At 38.1% G+C, this 21,979-nt stretch overlaps 1 protein-coding gene across 1 annotated transcript in view; it reads right to left on the bottom strand.

The window, feature by feature from the left end:
• Window positions 1-12,191: 12,191 nt before the first annotated feature.
• Window positions 12,192-21,979, bottom strand: part of AQP9 (aquaporin 9) — a 73,310-nt gene continuing 63,522 nt past the window's right edge. Inside the window, exons 6-8 of the mRNA XM_044662379.1 lie at window positions 21,392-21,510; window positions 17,320-17,534; window positions 12,192-13,024 (exon numbers count right to left, since the gene is read on the bottom strand). Of these exons, the coding sequence (XP_044518314.1) occupies window positions 12,859-13,024; window positions 17,320-17,534; window positions 21,392-21,510 (500 nt within the window). The 3' untranslated portion in view covers window positions 12,192-12,858. The remainder of the gene's footprint in view (window positions 13,025-17,319; window positions 17,535-21,391; window positions 21,511-21,979) is intronic.

The following is a 21,979-nucleotide window of genomic DNA, read 5'->3' as shown; positions in this document are numbered from 1 at the left end:
AGCACTTTAAAAAATCTGATTGTTTTATATTTTGACATATTAATTTATTTTCTCTGTCAGTTTTATTTACAGATAATTTGGCAAAGTATTTTCTAATGATTTCTTTTACTTCCTCTTCAGTTGTTATGATTACTTCCTTTTCATATGAAAAATTTGGTTTTCCTCTTTTAAAAACTATTCTTTATTTTATTAATTTTTTTAAAAATACAACTTAGTTTTATTGTCAGTAGTCTTTTGTTTTCAATTTTATTAATCTCCTTCAGCTCAGAATGAGTCCGTTTTGATTTGATAGGTACATGATTTTTAGGCATGAAGAGTTATATAATAAGCAAGTTAGAAAAGAATAGAAGAATGACCTGTCAGATCTATGGATAAGAGAAGAGATCCTGGTTAAGCAAGAGATAAAGATCTTCACAAGAGGTTAAAAATAGATTACATAAAATTAAAAAAGTTTTGCACAAAACCAAGGCAGGTAAAATTAGAAGAAAAGCAGGAAACTAGGGAAAAATTTATAGCAAATATCTCTGATAAAGGTCATATTTCTCAAATATAGAGAACTGATGCCAACTTATAAAATTGGGTCCTTTTTCCAATTGGTAAAAGACCAAAGGATTTGAATTGACAATTTTTAGAGGAAGAAATCGAAACATTCAAACCATAGGAAAAATGTTTGGAATCACTAATAATTAGAGAAGTGCAAAAGATATTACCTCATAGCCATCAAATTATCTAAGATGAAAGAAAAGGAAAATGACAAATGCCAGAGGTGATATGGGAAAATGGGTACACTACTGTACTACTGATGGAGCTGTGAACTAGTCCAAATATTCTGAAGAACAATTTGAAACTAAGCCCAAAGAACTATAGAACTATTTGCTTGACCCAATAATACCACTACTGGATCTACACCCTGATGAGATGAAAGAAAAAAGAAAAGGCCCCATATGTACAGAACTATTTATAAAAACTCTTCATGTTAGTAAAGAACTGGTAAATGAGAAGATGACTGTCAGTTGGGGAATGACTGAACAAGTTGTGGCATATGAATGTGATGGAAGACTATTGTGGTATGAGAAATGATGAAGAGAATGGTTTTAGAAAAACCTAGGAAGAACTATATAAAGTGATACAAAGTGAAGAACAATCTACATATTGTAAGGAAAATCAACTGTGAAAGATTTAGTAACTCCGATCAATACAATGATCCACCAACTCATGATACAAAAAATGCTGTCCACCTACAGATTGAGAGTACAGATAGAAGCATATTTTCCTCTTTCTTTTCTTTTTTTTTGAACATGTCTAATATACAAATGTTTTGCATAACTATATATGCATGTTTCTTGCCTTTTCAATGAGTGGAAGGAGAGAGAGAATGTGGAACTAAAAATACAAACAAATAAATAAAAACACATTCTCTTATTTTAAGGATTTTTACTTTTGTGCTTACAGATTTTTTATCTGTTATTGTTCAAGATTTTTAAACTTACATATTAAATTTATTGATTTGTACTTTCTTTTGTTAATGAAAGTGTTTATGGATATAAATATTTTCCTCAGAACTGCCTTAGCTGAATCCTATAAGTGTTCAGATGCTATTTTAAGTGTGTTTATGTTAAGTATTGTTTAACATAAGTTAAGTGTGTTTATGTTAAGTGTGTTTTTGTTAAGTATTGATGTTATTTCATTATCTTTGGTACCTTTAAGTATAATATAGTTTCCCTGTATTTATCTCTTTTTAATCATGTCTATATTCATTGTAACCTTTTCTGATATCATGATTGCCACCTAAGATTTTTTTTATTGTATAATGGATGTTGCTCCAGTCCCTCATTTTAACTCTATGTAAATCTTTGTGTTTCAAATGTTTCTTATAAGCAACATATTGTAAATTACATTTTCTAATAGATTCTACTATCCTCTTCTGTTTTATGTGTAAGTTCATCCCATACACATTCAGAGTTATGGTTGTTAAATGTGTATTTCTTTCTATCCTTGTAATTTTTCCTTGCTTTTTAACCACTGACTCTGATTCCATCCCCATCCCCATCCCCAACCCCATTATGATCCTCTTTCCAATATCTGATTTCATTTTGCTTATAACTATTCTCCCATATTTATTGGACTGGTATTAATTCTTCTTGACTACTCTTTGTCATAGCTGGATCTTTCAGTATTAGAGGAGAAACTTCCACATTGATGATAGAGGTCCAAGTGGCTTTCTCTAATAAAATTCTTGTTTCTTAAAAAAAACCAAACAAAAAAAAAAACCAAACGATTCTCCCAGCTATCCTAAAGGGTAATGGATAGAGTGCTAGACCTAGTATCAGGAAGACCTGGGTTAAAATTCAACCTTATACACATAGCTGTGTGACCATGGACAAGTTTTAATTTCTGTTTGCCTTGGTCCTTTTTTTTTTTGTAAAGTGGGTATAATAATAATATCTTTCTTCTGGGATTGAGGATCAAATGAAATAATAATCATAATAGTAATTGTTATATAAGTGTTATTATTGTATAATTGTATGTAACATATAATTTATGCTATTGTTATTATAGTTATTACCCTACTCACCTGCTTAGAATCCTCTCTACCTTTCCATAGTTTCTATCTTCTCTTATTTCCCTTTTGAGTTTAAAGTATTTCTATACTGAAATATCTATCTGTGCTTGTGTGTGTGTGATTGTGTAATTCCATTCAATCTTCCTTTATCTGATGAATATCAAAGTGAGATTCATAGGATTCCAGTTTTAGCCACTTTCAGCAGTATTATATATTCTTCATCTTATATACCCCTCTTATGTGATAATGATTTCCCTACCCTTCCTCCTCCTCTTTATCCTCAGTTTAGTCACTATTTCGATTTGTCTTCTAAGACCATCAAAACAGAACAAAACACATACAGCCCTCTATCAGTCTAAACTTTCTCTGACCCTTAAAAAGTTAGGTTTCTGAAAAGATATATGTTTCTTATTCTCCCCATTAACAGATAATTAATTCATACTTACACATTTCCTTTCAATTAAACAAACAGAGACCTTTCTCTTGGCACCTGTGTTTCCATTTCAAAATATCTATTCAGTTCTGTTCTTTTCATTAAGAATACCCAGAAATTCTCTATTCCTTTAAAAATCCATTCTCCCCTTCCTCCCCACTAGAAGATCATAATTATTTCTGCTGAGTAGGTTTTTTTTGGTTGTAAGCCTTTATCTTTTGCCATTGAGAATATTGTATCTCAAGATTGCCTCTTCATAGTGGTAGCTGCCAAATCTTGTATAATCTTTACTGGGGTTTCTCTATATTTTAATTCTCTTTTTTCTCCTGAGACCAATGGTTGTTGTTGTCGTTGTTGTTTTGGACCTCAAAGTTCTGGATTTTGTCTATGTTTTTAGGAGATTTCTTCCCCCCCCCCCCAAGAGGTAACCAGTGGATTCTTTCAATTTTTACTTTGTTTTCTGGTTCTAAGCATTGGGGCAGTATTAATTATAGCTTCTTGAAATAAGATATTCATATTTTGGGGGGGGGATGGTTTATGATAACCCAATATTTCTTACTTGGTATTCCTTGACCTATTTTTCAGGTCAATTGTTTTGAAATAATATTTCTCAGATTTTCTTCTCTTTTTTCCCCCAATTTTTTTTATTTTGTTTTACAATTTCTTATTGTCTTATTGAATGATTTTTTTTCTGTCCTGCCCATTCTTATTTTCAGAGCATTCAGTTCTTGGTTAAGGATTTCCACTATCCATTATAAGATATTGATTCCCTTTGTTATTTTTTTCCTCTCTGGCTATTCCATTGATACTCTTATAATACTTGTGGCAACTTTGTTCTCCAAGGCTTTGCCGGGAGTTGTGGGTTCACTGTCCTGCTCAGATTTTATCCCCTAGGTTTCTACCAAACCAAAGTATTTCCTATTGGTGATTAGGAGGTCTGTGCTTGGATTAGACTCTGTAACTGAATGATACGGCTGAAGTCTTGTTGCTCTCCCTTACCACAGGGCTCTGAGACTCTCCCTGCCGTTTTAGGCTTTGCCTGAAGTCTTTTCCCCTTGCAGCTGGGCATAGAGGATACTCCAGCAGAGTGCAGGTCTTACTATGGGCTCTAGAGACTGGCCTTTGCATAAGACCTTTCTACTGACAGAACAGACAATACCTGAACCTCATAACAGTTACTCTGTTACTCTGACCACTGGGCCCCTGCTGCCATGTTTGATGATGCAGATTGATCTTTGCCTAGACTCAGGGCACCCTTTGTATTTTGACCTCCATCTACCCAGGCTTATCTATCTCAGGATCTCCTCAGGGTTCTGGGGGCTTTCTAAGTGTCCCTGGGTGATGTAGTCAATGGGTGATTTTTCTTATTTCTTTTAGATGGGTGTATTTCTGCAACCTACTGGGAGTATCTGTAGGGAAAGAAGGCTTTCTTCTTATTATTCTGCCCTAATAAATACTTATTGATAGACATAACCTCTGAAATCTCAATTGTTTCATTTATAAAATGGCAATAATAATGATAATAATACTTATTTCACTATGTGAAGATCAAATGAGAGAAATTCAGTAATGTGCTTTGCAAACCTTAAGGCTTTATGTAAATTTGGTATTATTAGCTTCTCCTGGGTTTATGGTATTATTTTTATAGTAATGACTCCTAAATCTATCTATAGCCAGTTCCCTTCTTTTCCTTTGAACTCTAGTTATATTAACAACTTCTCTGCTGGATCTCGACCCCAAGATGTTTCGTAGCACTTCAGACTCAACATGTCCAGTGTTGAATTGATCTTCTTCCCAAAAGTTTGTCCCCCATTCTAACTTATTTGCATTGTCAACACCACCATCCCATTCTCCCAGTTGTGTAGGCCCCAAACAGTGGGATCCTCTCTGATCCTTCCCTTTTTCTAACCCTTTACATCCAAATCCTTCCCTCAATTTTATCTCCCTATTATTTCTCATATCTGTTCCCATCACTCCAACTAGTTAGTCTCCATTACCCTGGCTGATAGACTAGTTCACTCACACTGCTAATGCTTATTCAGGTCCTCATAACCTTTCACTGATATTATGGTCACAGTCTCCTAATTTCCTTTTCTTTTTGTCCTCCTAACTTGTCTTCCTATCTCTCATATCTCCAGTTAATCTCACATAAGCACCCAAAATCTGTTCACTGCATAGGTCTGACCATTATGTTGGTCAATAACCTTTAATGACTTTCCATTGAATTATATAATTATACTGGCATTTAAAATTCTTTACCGTCTTCTTCTAACCTAATATAGGGCCTGACACATATTAGGAACATTATACTTGATTGATTTAAAATTTTATTTCAGATTATTTCCCTTCATGTGTTCTGTATTCCAAGCAAATTAGATTATTAGCTATTTGCCCAGTCTTTTCCCCTGTTCTCTGGCCCTCGCGTATTTATGTAGAAAGTCTCTAAATTTCCAACTGTTATGCCCAAAGAGCTCTAACAGACTGCATGCCCTTTGATCCAGCCATACCATTGTTGGGTTTGTACCCCAAAGAGATCATAGATAAATAGACTTGTACAAAAAGAGTTATAGCCGCGCTTTTTGTGGTGGCAAAAAACTGGAAAATGAGGGTATGTCCTTCAATTGGGGAATGGCTGAACAAATTGTGGTATATGCTGGTGATGGAATACTATTGTGCTCAAAGGAATAATAAACTGGAGTAATTCCATGTGAACTGGAAAGACCTCCAGGAATTGATGCAGAGCGAAAGGAGCAGAACCAGAAGAACATTGTACACAGAGACTGATACACTGTGGTACAATCAAATGTAATGGACCTCTGTACTAGCAGCAATGCAATGACCCAGGACAATTCTGAGGGATTTATGGAAAAGAACACTACCCACATTCAGAGGAAGGACTGCAGGAGTGGAAACACAGAAGAAAAACAACTGCTTGAACACATGGGTTGAGGCGGACATGATTGGGGATGTAGACTCGAAATGATGACACCAATGCAACTATCAACAATTTGGAAATAGGTCTTGATCAATGACACATGATAAAACCAGTGGAAATGTGCATCGGCTATGGGAGGTGGGGGAGAAAAAGGTCAGGGCGTGAAGGGGAAAGTAAGAACATGAATCATGTAACCATGGATAACTTTTCTAAAAAATAAAAATAAAAATAAATTTCCAGCTGTTGAAATGCTTTTGCTTCAAGACCCTGCTCATCTTTCACTTCTTCTATTAATTCTTCTGTGTGAATTAAACATCTAGGGGACCCCAATTCCAGAAAGACTCAGAAAGACTCACCTCATGGGTAGGCGCCATTGAATCACATGTTTTATTTTGCCAGCATGGCAGTGCAGTCCCCAATCAGTGGAAGTCAATGTATGTGGCATGTCAGCTAAAGTGGGTACTAAAGTAAAACTCTGGTCAATTAGAAAATCTGAGTAGGTGGGATTAAATTAGGTTTAAAAAGACACCAGGTGAAGCATGAGACCCTCTGCCATTTTTTGGGGTGGGGGGGACCATTTCTCCTCTCCTTCTGTCGAGTAGTCCTGCTCTTATTTGAACTCACAATCTTTCCTGGTTAGGGCCAAAAAGAAGCCTGAAGAGGCTCAGGCTATGACTTTTCTGGGGAATGATCTCTAAGAATGGGCTGCTTGGAGTAGTGCCTGCTGGGAGCAGTTGCCATCAGGAACCTGGGGTCAAAGAGACAGGGTGTATGCAGCTTGGAGACCTACTTAGACTGCTTACTCTTTCTCTCACTTTTACTAATAAGTAATTATAATTTAATATACAGCCTCCAAGATTAATCTTAATTATAAATGTTCTAATGTCTATCACTTAGAACAATTGCTTCTTCCTCAAATTTCCTTGGAGCAGGAATGTGTAAGGTAACATAGAAGAGAAAACTGCTGGATTTAGAGTTGATAAGAATGATGAATTTGCATCCTGTCTTTTACATTTACTAGTTGTGCGACCTTGCCAAGCCATTTAATATCTTTCAGACTATTTCTTCATCTGTGATTCCAGTGGATCCAATGGAGACAGAAATGGCAAACCACTCCAATATCCTTGCAAAGAAAATCCTACAAATAGCTATGGTCCAGGGAATCACAACTGAGGAATTGAATAACAACTCTTCATCTGTAAAATGGGAATAATCATGCATTTAGTAGTTTTCTCCAAGAGTGGTTGTGAGGCTCAAATAAAATGATATATAGAGCCCTTTTCAAAACTTAAAGTATTTTGTGAATGTTAGAACCCTTCATTGGTCTTCCAGTTTTAAGCCTCTCCCCGTTCCTGTCCACCCTACACACACTGTTGCCAAAGTTAATTTTACTTAAGCACACATTCCTCCTCTACTCTATCAACTCCAGTGGCTCCCCATTGCCTATAGGATGCAATATAAACTCTTTTATTTAGCTTTTAAGGCCCTTCAGAACCTAACAGCACCCTTTATTTCCCATCTCATTGTGCATTACTTCTCCCCTTGCATTTCAAGATTGAGTCTCTTTTTTGAAAAGGGTCTCTTTTCCACACACGTGACTCTATTCCATTCTCTGAGCCTTCGAACTGGTCGTTCCTCCATGTGGATTGCTCTCCTCACCTCCGCCACAAAGAGAAGAGAATCCCTTTTTTCCTTCAAAATACACTCATGGTCTTCTACATAATACCTTTGCTGAGGCTGCTCCCCCACCAAATGCTAGTTTGCTCCCTCTCCAACTACCTAGGAGTTATGACTTTCTACTTATTCTCTTTGTCTCAAAAGTCTTAGTGTATTTTAAGATATTGAAGCTTAAGCCATATGTTCAGATGCATAACTGGACATTAGGCTTGGAGTCGGGAGGACCCAGGGCTCAAATTTGTTCTTAGACTCTTCCTAGCTTTGTGATCCTGGGTAAGTCAATTCATCCCAATTGCTTAGCCCTTGCTGGTCTTCTGTTTTAGAATTAACAGAAGGTAAGGTTCAAAAAATAGTGACTATAAATGTGGATCTTTGGGGTTTTTTAAAATTAAGATATCATTTTAGTCATTGCCATTATAACAAATGAACTAGCTCTTCTTTTGGGCCAATGCTTTGTTTTTTTTCTTCTTTCAGTTTTAAGCTATTAAGATTATTACATTAAAGCTCTTTTAAGCTATTAAAGCTTGAAACTGCTCTGAAGCTTTTGGGACACCATGTATTTATTCTGTATCTACTTATCAGATAGGTGATGTGGTGTAGTAGAGAGAGAGCTGGCCTTGAACCTTAGTCCAAGTTCTCCCACTGATACACATTGGCTTTGTGACCCTGAGCAAGTCATTTAGGTTCTTAACGCTATAGATAACACACTAAAACTTTGTTTAATGCTGACCTGTTTTAAAAGGGGGAATATTTTATTCCATTAAAAAATCACAAATCTGTATCCCTTATTTCCTATGCTTGTCTTTTTTTTTAAAAAAAAAAAACCCTTACCTTCCATCTTAGAATCAATTCCAAGTATTGGTTCCAAAGCAAAGTATGGTAAAGACTAAGCAATTGGGGATAAATGACTTACCCAGGACCACCTAGCTAGGAAGGATATGAGGCTAGATTTGAACCCAGGACTTCTTATCTCAAAGCCTGGCTCTCAATCCACCTAGCTGCTCCTACTTAGGTCCTTGTCTCTTCCATTTAATATGTAAACTTCTTGAAAACAGAGATTTCATCCATTATATTTGCATTACAAGTACCTAGCATAGTGCTTAGAGCAAAGTAGGTACTTAATATTGACCTATTAATAAGTTGTTGATTAAATATTAGTTTCCAATAACCTCCTTAGGTGGGCTTCAGAGCTCTTTGTGGGCTGGGATCTGAACCACTTTGTTCCTGCAATTCTTTCCAACCCTTATGAAGGTTCTAAGACTGAGTTCCCGTCATAAGTGGGGCTATTACTAAAGATGAACCTCAAAGGGTAGAGTGTTCTGAGATGGTGCATTGGAAAGATTGTTGTAACTAGCATTGAGAGGATCCAAGTTCAGATTTTGGCCTTGCCATTTCTACTTGTGTGTCTTTCTTATTCAGTCATGTCTGATTCTTCAAGACCCCATTTGGGGTTTTCTTGGCAAAGATACTGGAGTGGTCCATTTCCTTCTCCAGCTCACTTTATAGATGAGGAAACTTAGGCCAACAAGGTTAAGTGACCTGACCAGAGTCACACAGCTAGTATTTAAAACTAATATTAAAAAAAGCTTTTCTAGAGTGGAATAATTTAATAAAAATTAAGTTTAGGAAGCAGCAATAATTATGCTAGAAGAAGGGAGACTTGAGAACGGGTCTTCATCTCTTTGAAGAGTTCTTATAAGAGATTGGTAATCATCCCAGGAGAGCAGATACTAGGAGTTATTCAGTCATTTCAGTAGAGTTTAACTCTTCATGACCCCATTTGAGTTTTTCTTGGCAAAGATATTAGATTGGTTGGCCATTCCATCTCCAGCTCATTTTATACATGAGGAAATTGAGGCAAACAGGGTTAGGTGACTTGCCCAGGGTCACATAGCTAATAAGTGTCACATAGCTAATGAGACTCGATTTTAACCCAATTCTTCTGATTCCAGGCCCAACTCACTATCCACTGCATGACTTTAGTGGCCCCAGAATACTAAGGAGTGAGCACCAAAAAAGATTTAGAAGGGACTTTTATCACCTCTTCCTAGTAAGGACCACCTCTGAATTCTGCTAGAAAGTTGTAAAATCACATTATCAGGTTGACAAACTGCTACTGGAAGAAGCTGTGCCATCTTCTTTACTGGGAATCTTTTAAAAGAGAATAGATTTTGCCTTCTATAGTGTGGGGAGGGGAAGGAGAGACTGGATTTTAAAAAAATGTAAAAAGAGGATAGATTCTAGTCTTCTTTGAATAGCTAAATGGTGAACCCAAGAGGAAAAAAGGTTGTGGGCTAAGTGATCAGTAGAGTTGCGGATTCAGTGCTGATTTGGAGTAGGGAAGATTTAGATTTAAATCTTATTTTAGACAATGTGACACTGAACATATTATGCTTTTGTTTCTGAGCCTCAGTTTCTTATTTGTATAATGGGATTGGAGTAGATGGACTCTTAAGTTTCCTTCCAAATCTACAACTATAATTGTAGGATTTCTCTCCCACCCTTTGGAATGAGAAATTTATTTTGGACATTCATTGAAAGGGGCAGCTAGTTGGTGAAGTGGATAGAGCCTTTGCTGAAAGGTCTCAGGTGAAGGGGAATCTACTATGCATAAAAATGACCTAGTCCTCTTTTAGACCTTTGGTTATTAAAGTTTTCCCTTGTAGTTTTAGTTGTTTCTGACCCTTTATGATGGCATTTTGGGTTTTCTTGGACATAGATACTGGAATGATTTTGCTGTTTCTTCCCAGCTCATTTTATAGATAAGGAAACCGAGGCCAACAGTTAACTGGCTTGCCCAAGGTCACACAGCTAGTAAATTTCTGAGGCCAAATTTGAACTCCAGTCTTCCCTGATTCCAGGCTCAAGGCTATATTCACTTCACCACCTCGCTGCCCCCAAATTTTCCAAATGTAAAGACAAAATGTCTCTTCAACTGTCATCTATTTTCCCTTGTTCTGTATGTTGAAGCTAGGTAGATCAATACCTCCTTAGAACAGCTTTTCAAATATCTGAATACTTTTCCCCTCTCATGTCTTCTTTTCTCCAGGCTAGATATCTCCAGTTCCATGGTTTTCAGTGCTCTCACCATTCTCTTTGGAAGATGCTCTAGTTGTCAATGTCTTCCCAAATTCTGGTACCCAGAATGAACTAATCTATCTTCTCTGGATAGAATCTGATTACACCAAAACACAGTGGAGCTATCACTTCTGACAGTTTGTACTCAATGTATCTCTTAATATAGTCTAGGATTTGGTAGCTTTTTCACCTGCCTCCACTGACTCAATTTTTAGATCTTTTTTTATGAATGACTATCAAGCCAACTTGTCCTTGGATATGTGCACTTATGCAGTTTTTTTTAAATCAAAGTACAGGGACTTATATTTATTACTATTTGATTTAATCTCATTAATCTAGTAGCCCAGTGGTCAAAAATATATTGTGTAATAGATAAAGCACAAGAACACTACAAAAGATCAAGTAGTTCTTGACCAGTGGTTGGCAAGTGCTTTAGAACTAAAGGACTCAGATGAAGTGAAATATTGAGCATGCTGAAGGTGCCGTCACATTTTATAATAGTATATAGAAATAAATTCTTTCCATCTAAAAGGTATCAAACTTGTGGGCATTGGGTTGCGAAACTTCCCTCTATGGCCTGAACTAATTTAAAATGTAATTGGGAAATGTTTATATATTTCCCAATTTTATATATATATATATATATATATATATATATATATACATATAAATAAATCAAAATGTGGTAAAACATAGTTGATGTTAGTTTGTGGGTTTTTTTAAAAGACAGTATATGGCCTGAAAGGATCCATATTCTATTTGAATTTGATGCCATTGTTCTAAAATAGGAAGAGTAGGAGATTCGCCTAATTTTCAAATATTACCCCTTCAAAAAACTCCATTTGCCCCTCTGAAATTTATGCCAACCCCATAATAGTATCAAAATAGCATGGTCTTCTTTCATGGATAAAAAAAAATCCTTACTTCTACTTTTTTTCTATATTACGTGAAATACAAAACACAATTGGCTACCATATATTTATAAGACAAAATGTTGACTGGAAAAGATGTCAGAGTTCATTGTATTTCACCATCTTGAAAAACAGACTAGGAGTGAACTCTCTGTTAATCCATTCCATGGTATAGCCACTGGTTGCTCAGTTGGCTTATCAAAATCTAAGGGCTCTGAATTAATAATGTCCTAGTGTTTCCTCAACAGTTGTCATGGGAAACCAACACATTGTAAAGAGACAGGGAAGATAGTAATTTTTTTGCAGCAAATCCAAGACTTCATTCCCATTCGGTCTTCCTCTGATTTATTAGAGACTTGGATACATGGTCCAGTGCTTTTTCCCCCCCTCCTCACGGTTGATCTAAAGGGCCATGAGTATGTTTTATATTTTATTTTGAAAGATGTCCTCATGATCGGGAATGTAGACTCTAAAGGAATACCCTAATGCAAACAATAATATGGAAATAGGTCTTGATCAATGACAAATGTAAAACCCAGTGGAATTACTTGTTGGCTATGGTGGGGGGGTAGGGGAGGGAAAGAACATGAATCATGTAACCATGGGAAAATATTCTAAATCAATTAATTAAATAAAATTTTTCAAAGTAAAAATAAAATGTTCTCAACTTTTAGGCAAAACCATTTCTGAGGATACATATTTAACCAGTGAATGTGTTATAGCAACAGAGTTGACAACTGGCTAGAACCTTAAGTACCATAAACTTCCATACACTGATAAGTTAACTGAGACAACTGTATACTTTTGAATACATACCTTGATACTCAAAAAAAAATTGGGGGGGATTCATACAATAAAAGGTCTGATGTACAATGTCACTGAATGAAGTATTTTTTTTATAGATAATGCAGCTGGAATAAATCTAGATGAACAGGTCAGTAATCAAATGCCCTACTCCATAGGACTAACATCACAAGGATGAAATCAAAATGGGGGTAAGGGGAGAAGGAGTTCTGTTCTATTAGAAGATTCTATCTCAAGTGCTTTCCTAGGGGAACTTTCAATCTGCAGAGCCAAAGGCAGTAACCTCTAGCCCACTGCTTTTCAATGAAGCATCTCTCCCATTGGGCCAGCAGGCCAAGTGAGTGGATTTCCCCCTAGCTTTCAGTCTTACAACTTCATCAGATCTGTACTTTTAGTTAACAGATAGTTATAGACCCTTGGGTATAATCAACTGCAAAACCCAGAAGAAGGTAGGCTGTTACATCATCACACTAAGTTCGTGTTTCTCGTCCACTTTTTGAAGCCTTTGTCCTGGAGCTGGGTGTGCATGGTGAATTTCAATGCCGTAAATATAGATGAAGCCTCCTAGAATACCACCAACCACAGGTCCCAGTACTGGGATCCACCAGAAATGATTTCCAGCTCTGAAATGCAAACGGGAAATGAATGTTAAATTCATGTTTAGTCTGGATGACCCATTTTTCTACCTACCAAAAGCTGACTACCTAAGAACTTCTACCTTGCATGTACAGAGTTCCTTTTTTTTCCATTTCTCCAGAGTTTGGAGAAGACAAGAAAGACTAGATGAGTGTAATGGATATGCCCTAAAGGTAAGGTACGGATTTCTGAGGCCATCATTATCCTACTGAGTCGACTTCCATTTAAGTTAACTCAAATGACTTAGTGGATGTGTAGCAAACAAACAACAGGAACCCTGAGAGCTAAGAACATACCTGTGGTTAAAGCTGAGGAGCCTTCAGTGCTGCCTAGGTAATTTATTCAGGGAAAACTAATTCTACAACAGCAAAAAGCAAGAGGGGACAATGTCAGGATCCTGGAAGATCCATCGATATATTAACATCAAATTAGAACTTTGTGAAGTGCAAACTTTTTGAAGGCCTATGCTGTTTTAAAAATTTTGCCTCTCAATTCCATTGCCAAGAATAATTCCTTAAATCTACTTAATAAATGCCTGTTGGATTGATTTGGGTATGAAAATCAAATTAAGGTAAGAAAAAAATATTAAGTACGCCCTAGGTGCAAAGTACAGTGTAAACCACTATTTATCTTTGAGGTTACTCAACTCTCTAATAGAATTTATATATCTCTTATCCCAGGACTCCTAAGTATTTAACAGCCAATTTGAGATATTATAGTATCCTTGATTACACATTGAGGCAGCTGAATTTGGTATTGATTTCTTACCATATTCTCTGGAGAGGGTAGTTTATCTGGCCAAAATCAGCTAGCTAAAGTATTCATTAGGCACTTGCTATGTACCAGGTATAATGTTAAGCATCAGGAATGGAGAGGGGAGGGAGAGAGAGAGAGAGAGAGAGAGAGAGAGAGAGAGAGAGAGAGAGAGAGAATAGNAAGGCAAGGCAAGGCAAGGCAAGGCAAGGCAAGGCAAGGCAAGGCAAGGCAAGGGAAGAGAGAAAAGAAGACTCTTTAAATGACCTCAGGTAAACAGAGTAGAACCTTTAAGTGCTCTCTACAGGCAAAGTCCAAAAATTGCCCCCTAACCCAGTAAATTGGAAAAACATGATTATCCCTGTATTTTTCTGTCCAGTGGAGGCTTGAGCCCACAACACATGGAAACTTTTATTAGCATCATATAAATATATTTCACAGAGGGTGGAATTTTCCTTGTTAAAAATATGTATTCTAGGGGCAGCTATGTGGTTCATTGGATAGAGAGCCAGGCCTCTATAGATGGGAGTTCAAATTTGACTTTAGATACTTACTTCTGGGCAAGTCACTTAAACCCAATTGCCTAGCCCTTCCCACTCTTCTGCCTTAGAACTAACAGTATCAATTCAAAGACAGAAAATAGTGGTTTTTAAAAAATGTATTTTATCATAATGTAATCTAGATGTCAAGTAGATAATAAACTTCTTGTTACAGTCTTTTCTGCTTTTTGTCATTATACCACGCATCAGTCTTAGTGTCTTATATATAATGTGCTTAAAATGCTTATTGAATTGAATCATATATTAATCAACAGCCATGTTATTGTTGCTGTCGACATGAATAAAAATGTAAAACACAGATATTGATTGCAAATACCAATTCACAAATATTTTTGCAAATAACTCCTTTTTTTGTGGTGGGTGACTGGGTGACAGTCTACCCATCTTGGATTCCCCTAATCTTGGCTTCTGAATGATTTGTCTAACTTCTCTGGGGATGTTTTTTTTTTTTTAATTATTTTTAAAATGAAGCATTAGATCAAAATTCCAAAGCCCTATCTGATTCTACTATCTTTAAGTCCTAGATTTAGGTTTTGGGGGAAGAGATCCTGATATTGGATGCAGTAGCCACCAGATGTCACTCTTACTGCACAGTAAAATGAAAATTTGTTTTTTCCAAACCCGTTGGGCTCTTTGAGACAAGTGGAGAAGGTCTCATTGTTCCTTCTTTCCCTATTGGACCCAAAGCCCTCCGCTTAGTTTGGGACTGAGGAAATAAGGTACAGCTGCAGATGCAAGAATAATAAAACCACAAGGGTCTAAGGGTTCCAAATTGGGGAAAAAAAATATGTGTGGCTGCCTCTCCAGCGTGGAAGTCGCCATGATGGTTAAGGATTCAAACTGGTCCCTGGAACAAGTTCATGGGCCCTGGGAGAATCTTTGCCGTCTAATGAGCCTGTTGCCAACGAACTAGTGCCTCGGAAGGAGGAGGTGATCCCTTTGTAGGAAGGGAAGTACAATTAGAATTCACTAGAAGGTCAAGCACTACGTTTCTGCTTTAGTGTTCCTGGCACTTGGACAAATCCACCTCTCTCAAGTTGTCAGGCCACAATGGCCAGACTCTGTCTGATCACCATAAACAGGGAGCGCAGAATCTGGTCAAGATGCACTCTGCCCTGGGATCAGTGGTCACTCTCTTATCTCCCGCCCCGGTTCCTATTAACTCATTTGTCCCTTCTTGTCCCATGGAGAGTAGCCCAAAGTTTTCAATATTTTGTTGAAAGGCCCTGTGATCTCTCCTCCTTCTGTGTACAAACTTTGATCCGTGGGTTTACAAAGCCTTGGTTCCTCCCCTCGGATCAAGGACAAACCCCAGCCTCCCGTCCTGCTCAGAAAGATAAAGCCAGCCGCGGGTGCATGCCGGCATGTGTGTGCCTGTGTGTGAGGGAGAACTTGGGAGCTCCAGTTCTTTCCTCTGCACCAAAACCATGAAGCCAGAGCTTGCCTCCGTGTCCTTGCCGTCCCTCAGCCCTAGGACAAGGGTTTGCTCCTGGAGGGAGACGATGCTTTCTCGGAACGGGCGGAGGACAGGGGTGGCGGGGCTTAACTTCGGAACTTTGGGTGTCGATGAGGCAGAAACAAGGGAGGGTGCCTGTGGGACAAGAGCCCCTCCGGTCATTCTGGGAAGAGGCGGAAAGAACGCAAGGATAACGAACATTTCTAGAGAGCTTTACAGATGGCCACGAACTTCTACTTGGATGGGCTCATTTCGGTCTCCTCCGCAACTCCGGCGATAGGCGATTGCTATCCCCATTTTGTAGAGGAGGAAAACTAAATCTTAAGGGAGAGTGGAAGCAGCTTGCCTCTAGCCACAGAGAGGTTGGGAGGTGGGATGTGAGTTCAAGTTCAACACTGTATTCACTATGGGGAAAAGCTACACTATATAAATATCAGCTATTGTTATTATTAATGCTCTGTGCAAAGTGCATTAATAATAATAATAATAGCTAATATTTATATAGTGCCAACTCTGTGCCAGGTACTGTGCAAAGTGCATTAATTTTTACATAGTAGCTATTAAGTGCCATGCACTGTGCTAAAATCTATAATAATAATGATAATAAATAATTATTTATTTAATAATAATAATAAATATTAGTTAATAATAAAATCTAGTTATTTAACATTGAAAGTTAAATCTTTTATAAGTATAAAGGGCTATTCACCATGGGAGATAACTATTCTCTACCTATACCCTGGCAGCAGATTTCTCCTCAACATTAAAATCAGTCTTTTGAGAGGCAATATAACATAGTAGAATGGATAGAGCTCCATAGTCAGGAGGATATGGATTCAAATCTGGGCTCAGACAGGCCCCACATCAGAGCTTTGTGATCTTGGGCAAGTCGAATTGCTTAGCCCTTGCCACTCTTCTGTCTTAGAAATAATAACTTAGGGGGCAGCTGGGTAGCTCAGTGGATTGAGAGCCAGGCCCAGAGATAGGGGGTCCTGAATTCAGATTTGGCCTCAGACACTGCCTATCTGTGTGACCCTGGGCAAGTCACTTAGCCCCCCATTGCCCAGCCCTTACTGTGCTTCTGCCTTGGAACCAATACATAGTATTGATTCTAAGACAGAAGGTAAGGGTTGTTTTTTTTTAAATGAAATGATATTTAGACAGAAGGTAAGCATTAAAAAAAAAAAAAGGACTGGCCTTGAAGTCAGCAAAGTCTGGGTTCAAATCCTGCCTTTGACATAATGTCTGTGTGACCCTGAGCAAATCACAGTCTCTCAATGCACTGTGCAACTCAGACTCCAAGTTGCAAAGTAGTTCCTAAACGGCATTACCAGGAGGTTTCTTCAGGGAAGTTCTTCGTATCAAAGTTATAAAAAAATAACCTCTGCAGAGAGCTTACACATGCATATAATTCCTCCTACATCTTATCCCCCCAATGCTCCCTTATCAGCAGTCAGGAGTCTCACACAGGGCCCAATTTCTCTCTCGGACAATTCCCTCTGAGGTTACTTACGTGAAGACTTCAAACCCCCAACCTGCCAGAGCCGTGAACACTCTGGGACCCAGATCTCTGGCTGGATTCATGGCAGCACCATTCATTCCCAATGCACAAGTGAGGACGAGGATCAGCATGAAAATGGCAAAGGGTTCTAGGCCTTTAGGGACCCTCAAATTTTTATCATCAAAAATGGCAAAGACAATCAAGTGAAGGAACATGGATGACAGCACCTGGAGAGGGAGAAGAATGCATCAGTGAGAGGGCAGCTGGGTGGCTCAGTGGATTGAAAACAGGCTTAGAGACAGGGTTCGAATCTGCCTCAGATACTTCCTAGCTGTGTGACCCTAGGCAAGTCACTTAACCCCCAGGGCCTAGTCCTTACTGCTCTTCTGCCTTGGAATCAGTACACAGTATTGATTCTAAAATGGAAGGTAAAGGGTTAAAAAAATAATGCCTCAGTGAATTAAATCTGTGATCTAACTCAGAACTGAATAACGGGGACCTACTAAAAGAAGAAAATCCAATGCTGTAGGCCTAAAGAGCTTTCACTTTAGAACACTCCCAAAGGGCTCAGGGAATGTGCAGTCTTTGTGTATCTCTAACCCAGCCCCCAGGCTAGAGTGGCTCTGGGAGTCTATTGCTTCTTTTATTTTTTTAAAACCCATCCCTCCAGTCTTAGAATCAAAATTGTGTATTGGTTCCAAGGCAGAAGAGTGGTAAAGACTAGGCAATGGGGGTTAAGTGACTTTCCCAGGGTCACAGAGCTAGGAAGTGTCTGAGGCCAAATTTGAACCCAGGACCTCCTATCTCTGGGCCTGGCTCTCAGTCTGCTGAGCCACCCAGCTGCCACTCAAACCTATGGCTTCTTACAATCATTTCAATGATCATTGGCTTCTGTGACTGGGCTTCAAGGAAACTAGTTTCTAAATGTAGGAAAGTACTTAATGGGATCTTTTCTGTACATTGGGTCTCTGGATGAATTTCACTAGGAGGTCTAAAAACTGCTAATCAGGACTGTATTTAATTTGATCAGAAAACCAGGAAAATCCTCCATTTGCCAGGCTCTCTGCATGATCTTTCTTGGTGCTGGAAATCAGTGAAATCCTGAATGAGTTCAGAAGAGAAAAATTGAAGGAAAAGGGCAAAGAGACAACCCCCTGAATGAATTAGTCAATTCTTATTAAATTATTAGTAAATTTACTTTCAATGTGTCATGCACTGGTGATCAGTACTATCTGATTCTGCCCTAGGACTAGGCACTCTGGACACAAAGATAAAAATGAAAGGGTCTTTGCATTCAAAAAGCTTGCATTCTATTAGGGGAAATGTGCACATTTAAGACTGGCTGCTGCAACTTCTCTTCCTTTTTGTGGTATATACTAGAGGTGACTGTGCAAACACTCTCTTGAGTTAAACTCAATATGCCTTCGACACTCTTCATCATTGGGAAAGACCAAAGACTGGGCATCTCTGGGGGCCATCATGATACAAGAAAGGACCATGTTGTGGTCCTGGGTCTTAGTCATATTCCTGGAGGATAGTGTTTTCTGTTACCCATATGGAAGGATTCAGAATTTGGTATTCTCTGCAATTTCTTGGTGTCACAGTGGCTCTGGTGAACATGGGAAAAGGTGTTCACTCAAGTCCTAAGAAAGAAAACTCAAATCCCTGACAGGCCAAGTCCAACTCGGTAAATAGGTCTCCTTATCTTCTACCTTATTTGCAAAGAGACCGGGTTGCTCTCCTTTTTCTTTTAACAGGAAAATTCTCACAAGAAGATTTATAATAAAGCATCTGGGGCTTCTCTGACCCCCTTTCCCCTCCCCTTTCCTGCATCAGGTGAAGAAATAGCAGGGTGGAACTCCTCTAGCAAACAGAACCATTCACCAAGGATCATCACATCTCTCAGCTACCCCAGTGCCCATATAGGTTTCTACTGAAACGCCCAAAGCCTTTAATTACTGCAATATTTCCTTGTAGTCCTAGAAGCAAAACATTTCAGGTACAGAAAGCTGCTAATTAATACAGGCTCCTAGTGATGTACTTGTGGCTGAGTCGGACAGTTTTCTACTGGCTGGCACCACCCTAGCAATGATTTAATCTCTCACTATATACCTTCAGCTTCCCTTCTGTCTCATGACACCCTTCCTGCTGATGGGTTTCTACTCAGGAATACATGAAGTCATTGCTTCCCTAATTGCCTTGAAGCATCCCTCCCCTCCCTCAGCTCACAGCTGAAGGTCCATCTCCTTAGCTTTTCCCAGGGAGCCTCCTCCATCCTGTCCCACCCTATCTTCCAATAGACTTTGGTAATGCATTATACTTGAGTGCAAATATTTCTGTTGAATATATCAATTTTCTCCCCTATAATAAAGAGACTGTGAAATCCTTAAAGACAGGTACCATGTGAATTCTTTATGATATAACTTCTAATTGTCCAATAAAGTGTGGTCCACCAAAGGGATCATTATGGAATTTGTATCAGCCTGGCAAACATTGACAAGCTGAGTTTCTTGTTTCTAATGAGTCTTGAGGGGAAGACATCTAGCAATTTTATTGGAAAATGCTCTCTTATCCCTCTATAACTGGGACCATCCATTCAATTACATCCTTAAAGAGGTATAAGATAACAATAGAAGTGATTTAAAGGAAATTTTCTTGACTAGGAGGATCACAAGAGACCAGAATAGAAGTTATAAGATCTATTTCCCTGAAGATCTTTAAAGTTGGACAATCACTGAACTTTCTGGAATGGTTTGTGAACAAGCCTAGAGCCTGGAGGAAGGATTTTTTTTTTTACTTATTGCTTCCACCTGATAGGGTTCTCTCCCATTTCCGTGGCCTCAGAAATATAACTCTCCTTTTATATCTTTTTATGGCAACTCTTCAGACTCAATTTTTCTCAAGCTTCACAAACTATTTTATTCTGATGATTTAAAAAAGTTCTATTTTTTAATTAACAAAAAAATCTTTTTTCTTCTCACTTTCCCCCTTAATGTGTTGGGGAGGGAAAAAAATCATTTGTAATAAATATGCATAGTCAGGTAAAACGAATTTTGCATTGGCCATGTCCAAAAAATATTTTCCTTATTCTTCACTTTGAATCCTTCAAGTGTGGTGGTGATTTCTACAAACTATCCATTGTGAGACCACTAACAGCATATAAAATGGTAGGATCTAGCTTTAAGAGATATCTTAGATATCTTAGTTTCAGCTTCCACCATCAAGCTACTTAAGTCACATTCCTAGCTTTGGGTTTTTCTCCTTGGATACAGATAAATCCATTTCTTTCTAGTTCCATCAGTCTCTACTTATATCTCCAGGCCTTTTCTTCCCTGGTAACTGGAGGTCTCTTTCAAGTCTAGCTTTGGCTATTTAACTAATCACAGTATCCTTTCATCATTATCAATTACTTAATATTTATAATAGTTATAAATAGCTAACATTTATATATCTCTTAAAAATCAGGAAGGTGATCCATTCATATTATCTCATTTGAACCTTTTCTCAAACTCTCTGCTGCGAACTCACTCTGTAAAATGTCCCAGAGACAAAATAGGGAATACTTCTTCTCTTCAGGAAGAAAGAGAAATTCAGAAAAGGCTTCTAGTATGTATAATATTATCCCTTGAGAGGGCAGTGTCTTTAAGACTGCTAGAAACTGACCAGAATAGTTATTCTGGGTTAATTGCCTAAATAGTCTAGTTACTGACAACCAATTTAAAGTGACACTGTAATGGGCATATATTTTATTTTATTATTTTTATTTTCAATTCCAAATTCTCTCCTTCTCTCCACTTCCTATCTCACCATAGGAAAGTAAAAAATATGATAAATTTTGAAGCCTCGTTTGAATGCCTGAATACCTTGTGTGTTTGTGTGTGTGTGAGTTTGTGTGTGTGCTATAAAGATCATAGGTTCTCAGAGGTTTAGTAGTAATTTAATTTTTTTTAATATGAACATTTAGCAGGATAGATTGGACCATGTCCATCTCTCCCTTATTTGAAAGACTCACTTTCATTTTCTGACTGGCCAAGCCCACTTCATGAACAGTCTACTACCGTGCCCACCTTGCAACTAAACTTACTTGCTCTGCAAATGCATTTGGCACTGACAGGTAACTAACTGGATAGGTTGCAAAAATGTGTGCTGTCGCATTTTCTCCTGAGGTGATCAGTTGTCCTCCAGCGAAGTCCATCAGTGCATCTATAGAAAATAAAGCCCTCATTCATGAGTGTTCTTTGGGGAAGCATCATGAAGCAAAAAAGCAGGATACAGAGTAAATAACACATTGCTTAAACATCTAGGCGGTACTGGTTGCTATTTTAGCTTTCTCCCGATTTTGGATGATGATCATCTTCATCATCATCATCCAAAATACCCAATTTCAGGGTAGTTCTAGAGGTCTCCAGGATCATCTCTAAGATTTATTTAAGAGAGAGGCACAAAAAGCCTAGATGGATTACTTTAAGTCCAAGTCAATTACTGGTCTAGAAGGACCCTAGAAACAATCTTCTTTTTCTCTGGAATTTCAGGTGTCTTTTGGGCAACAAATACCTCAGGGATCTGCGTGTGCTCCAAATAAAAACTCCATGGACATTCTAGTGGTGCCCACAGCTGCCTTGGGATTTAGAATGCAACTGGGTATACAACAAAGTATTTTGAAATAGATATG

This window comes from Gracilinanus agilis, chromosome 2, assembly GCF_016433145.1.
Source record: "Gracilinanus agilis isolate LMUSP501 chromosome 2, AgileGrace, whole genome shotgun sequence".
Taxonomy (NCBI): domain Eukaryota; kingdom Metazoa; phylum Chordata; class Mammalia; order Didelphimorphia; family Didelphidae; genus Gracilinanus; species Gracilinanus agilis.
Note: the sequence above shows the minus strand (reverse complement) of the source record. Positions and strands in the feature narration are given on the sequence as shown.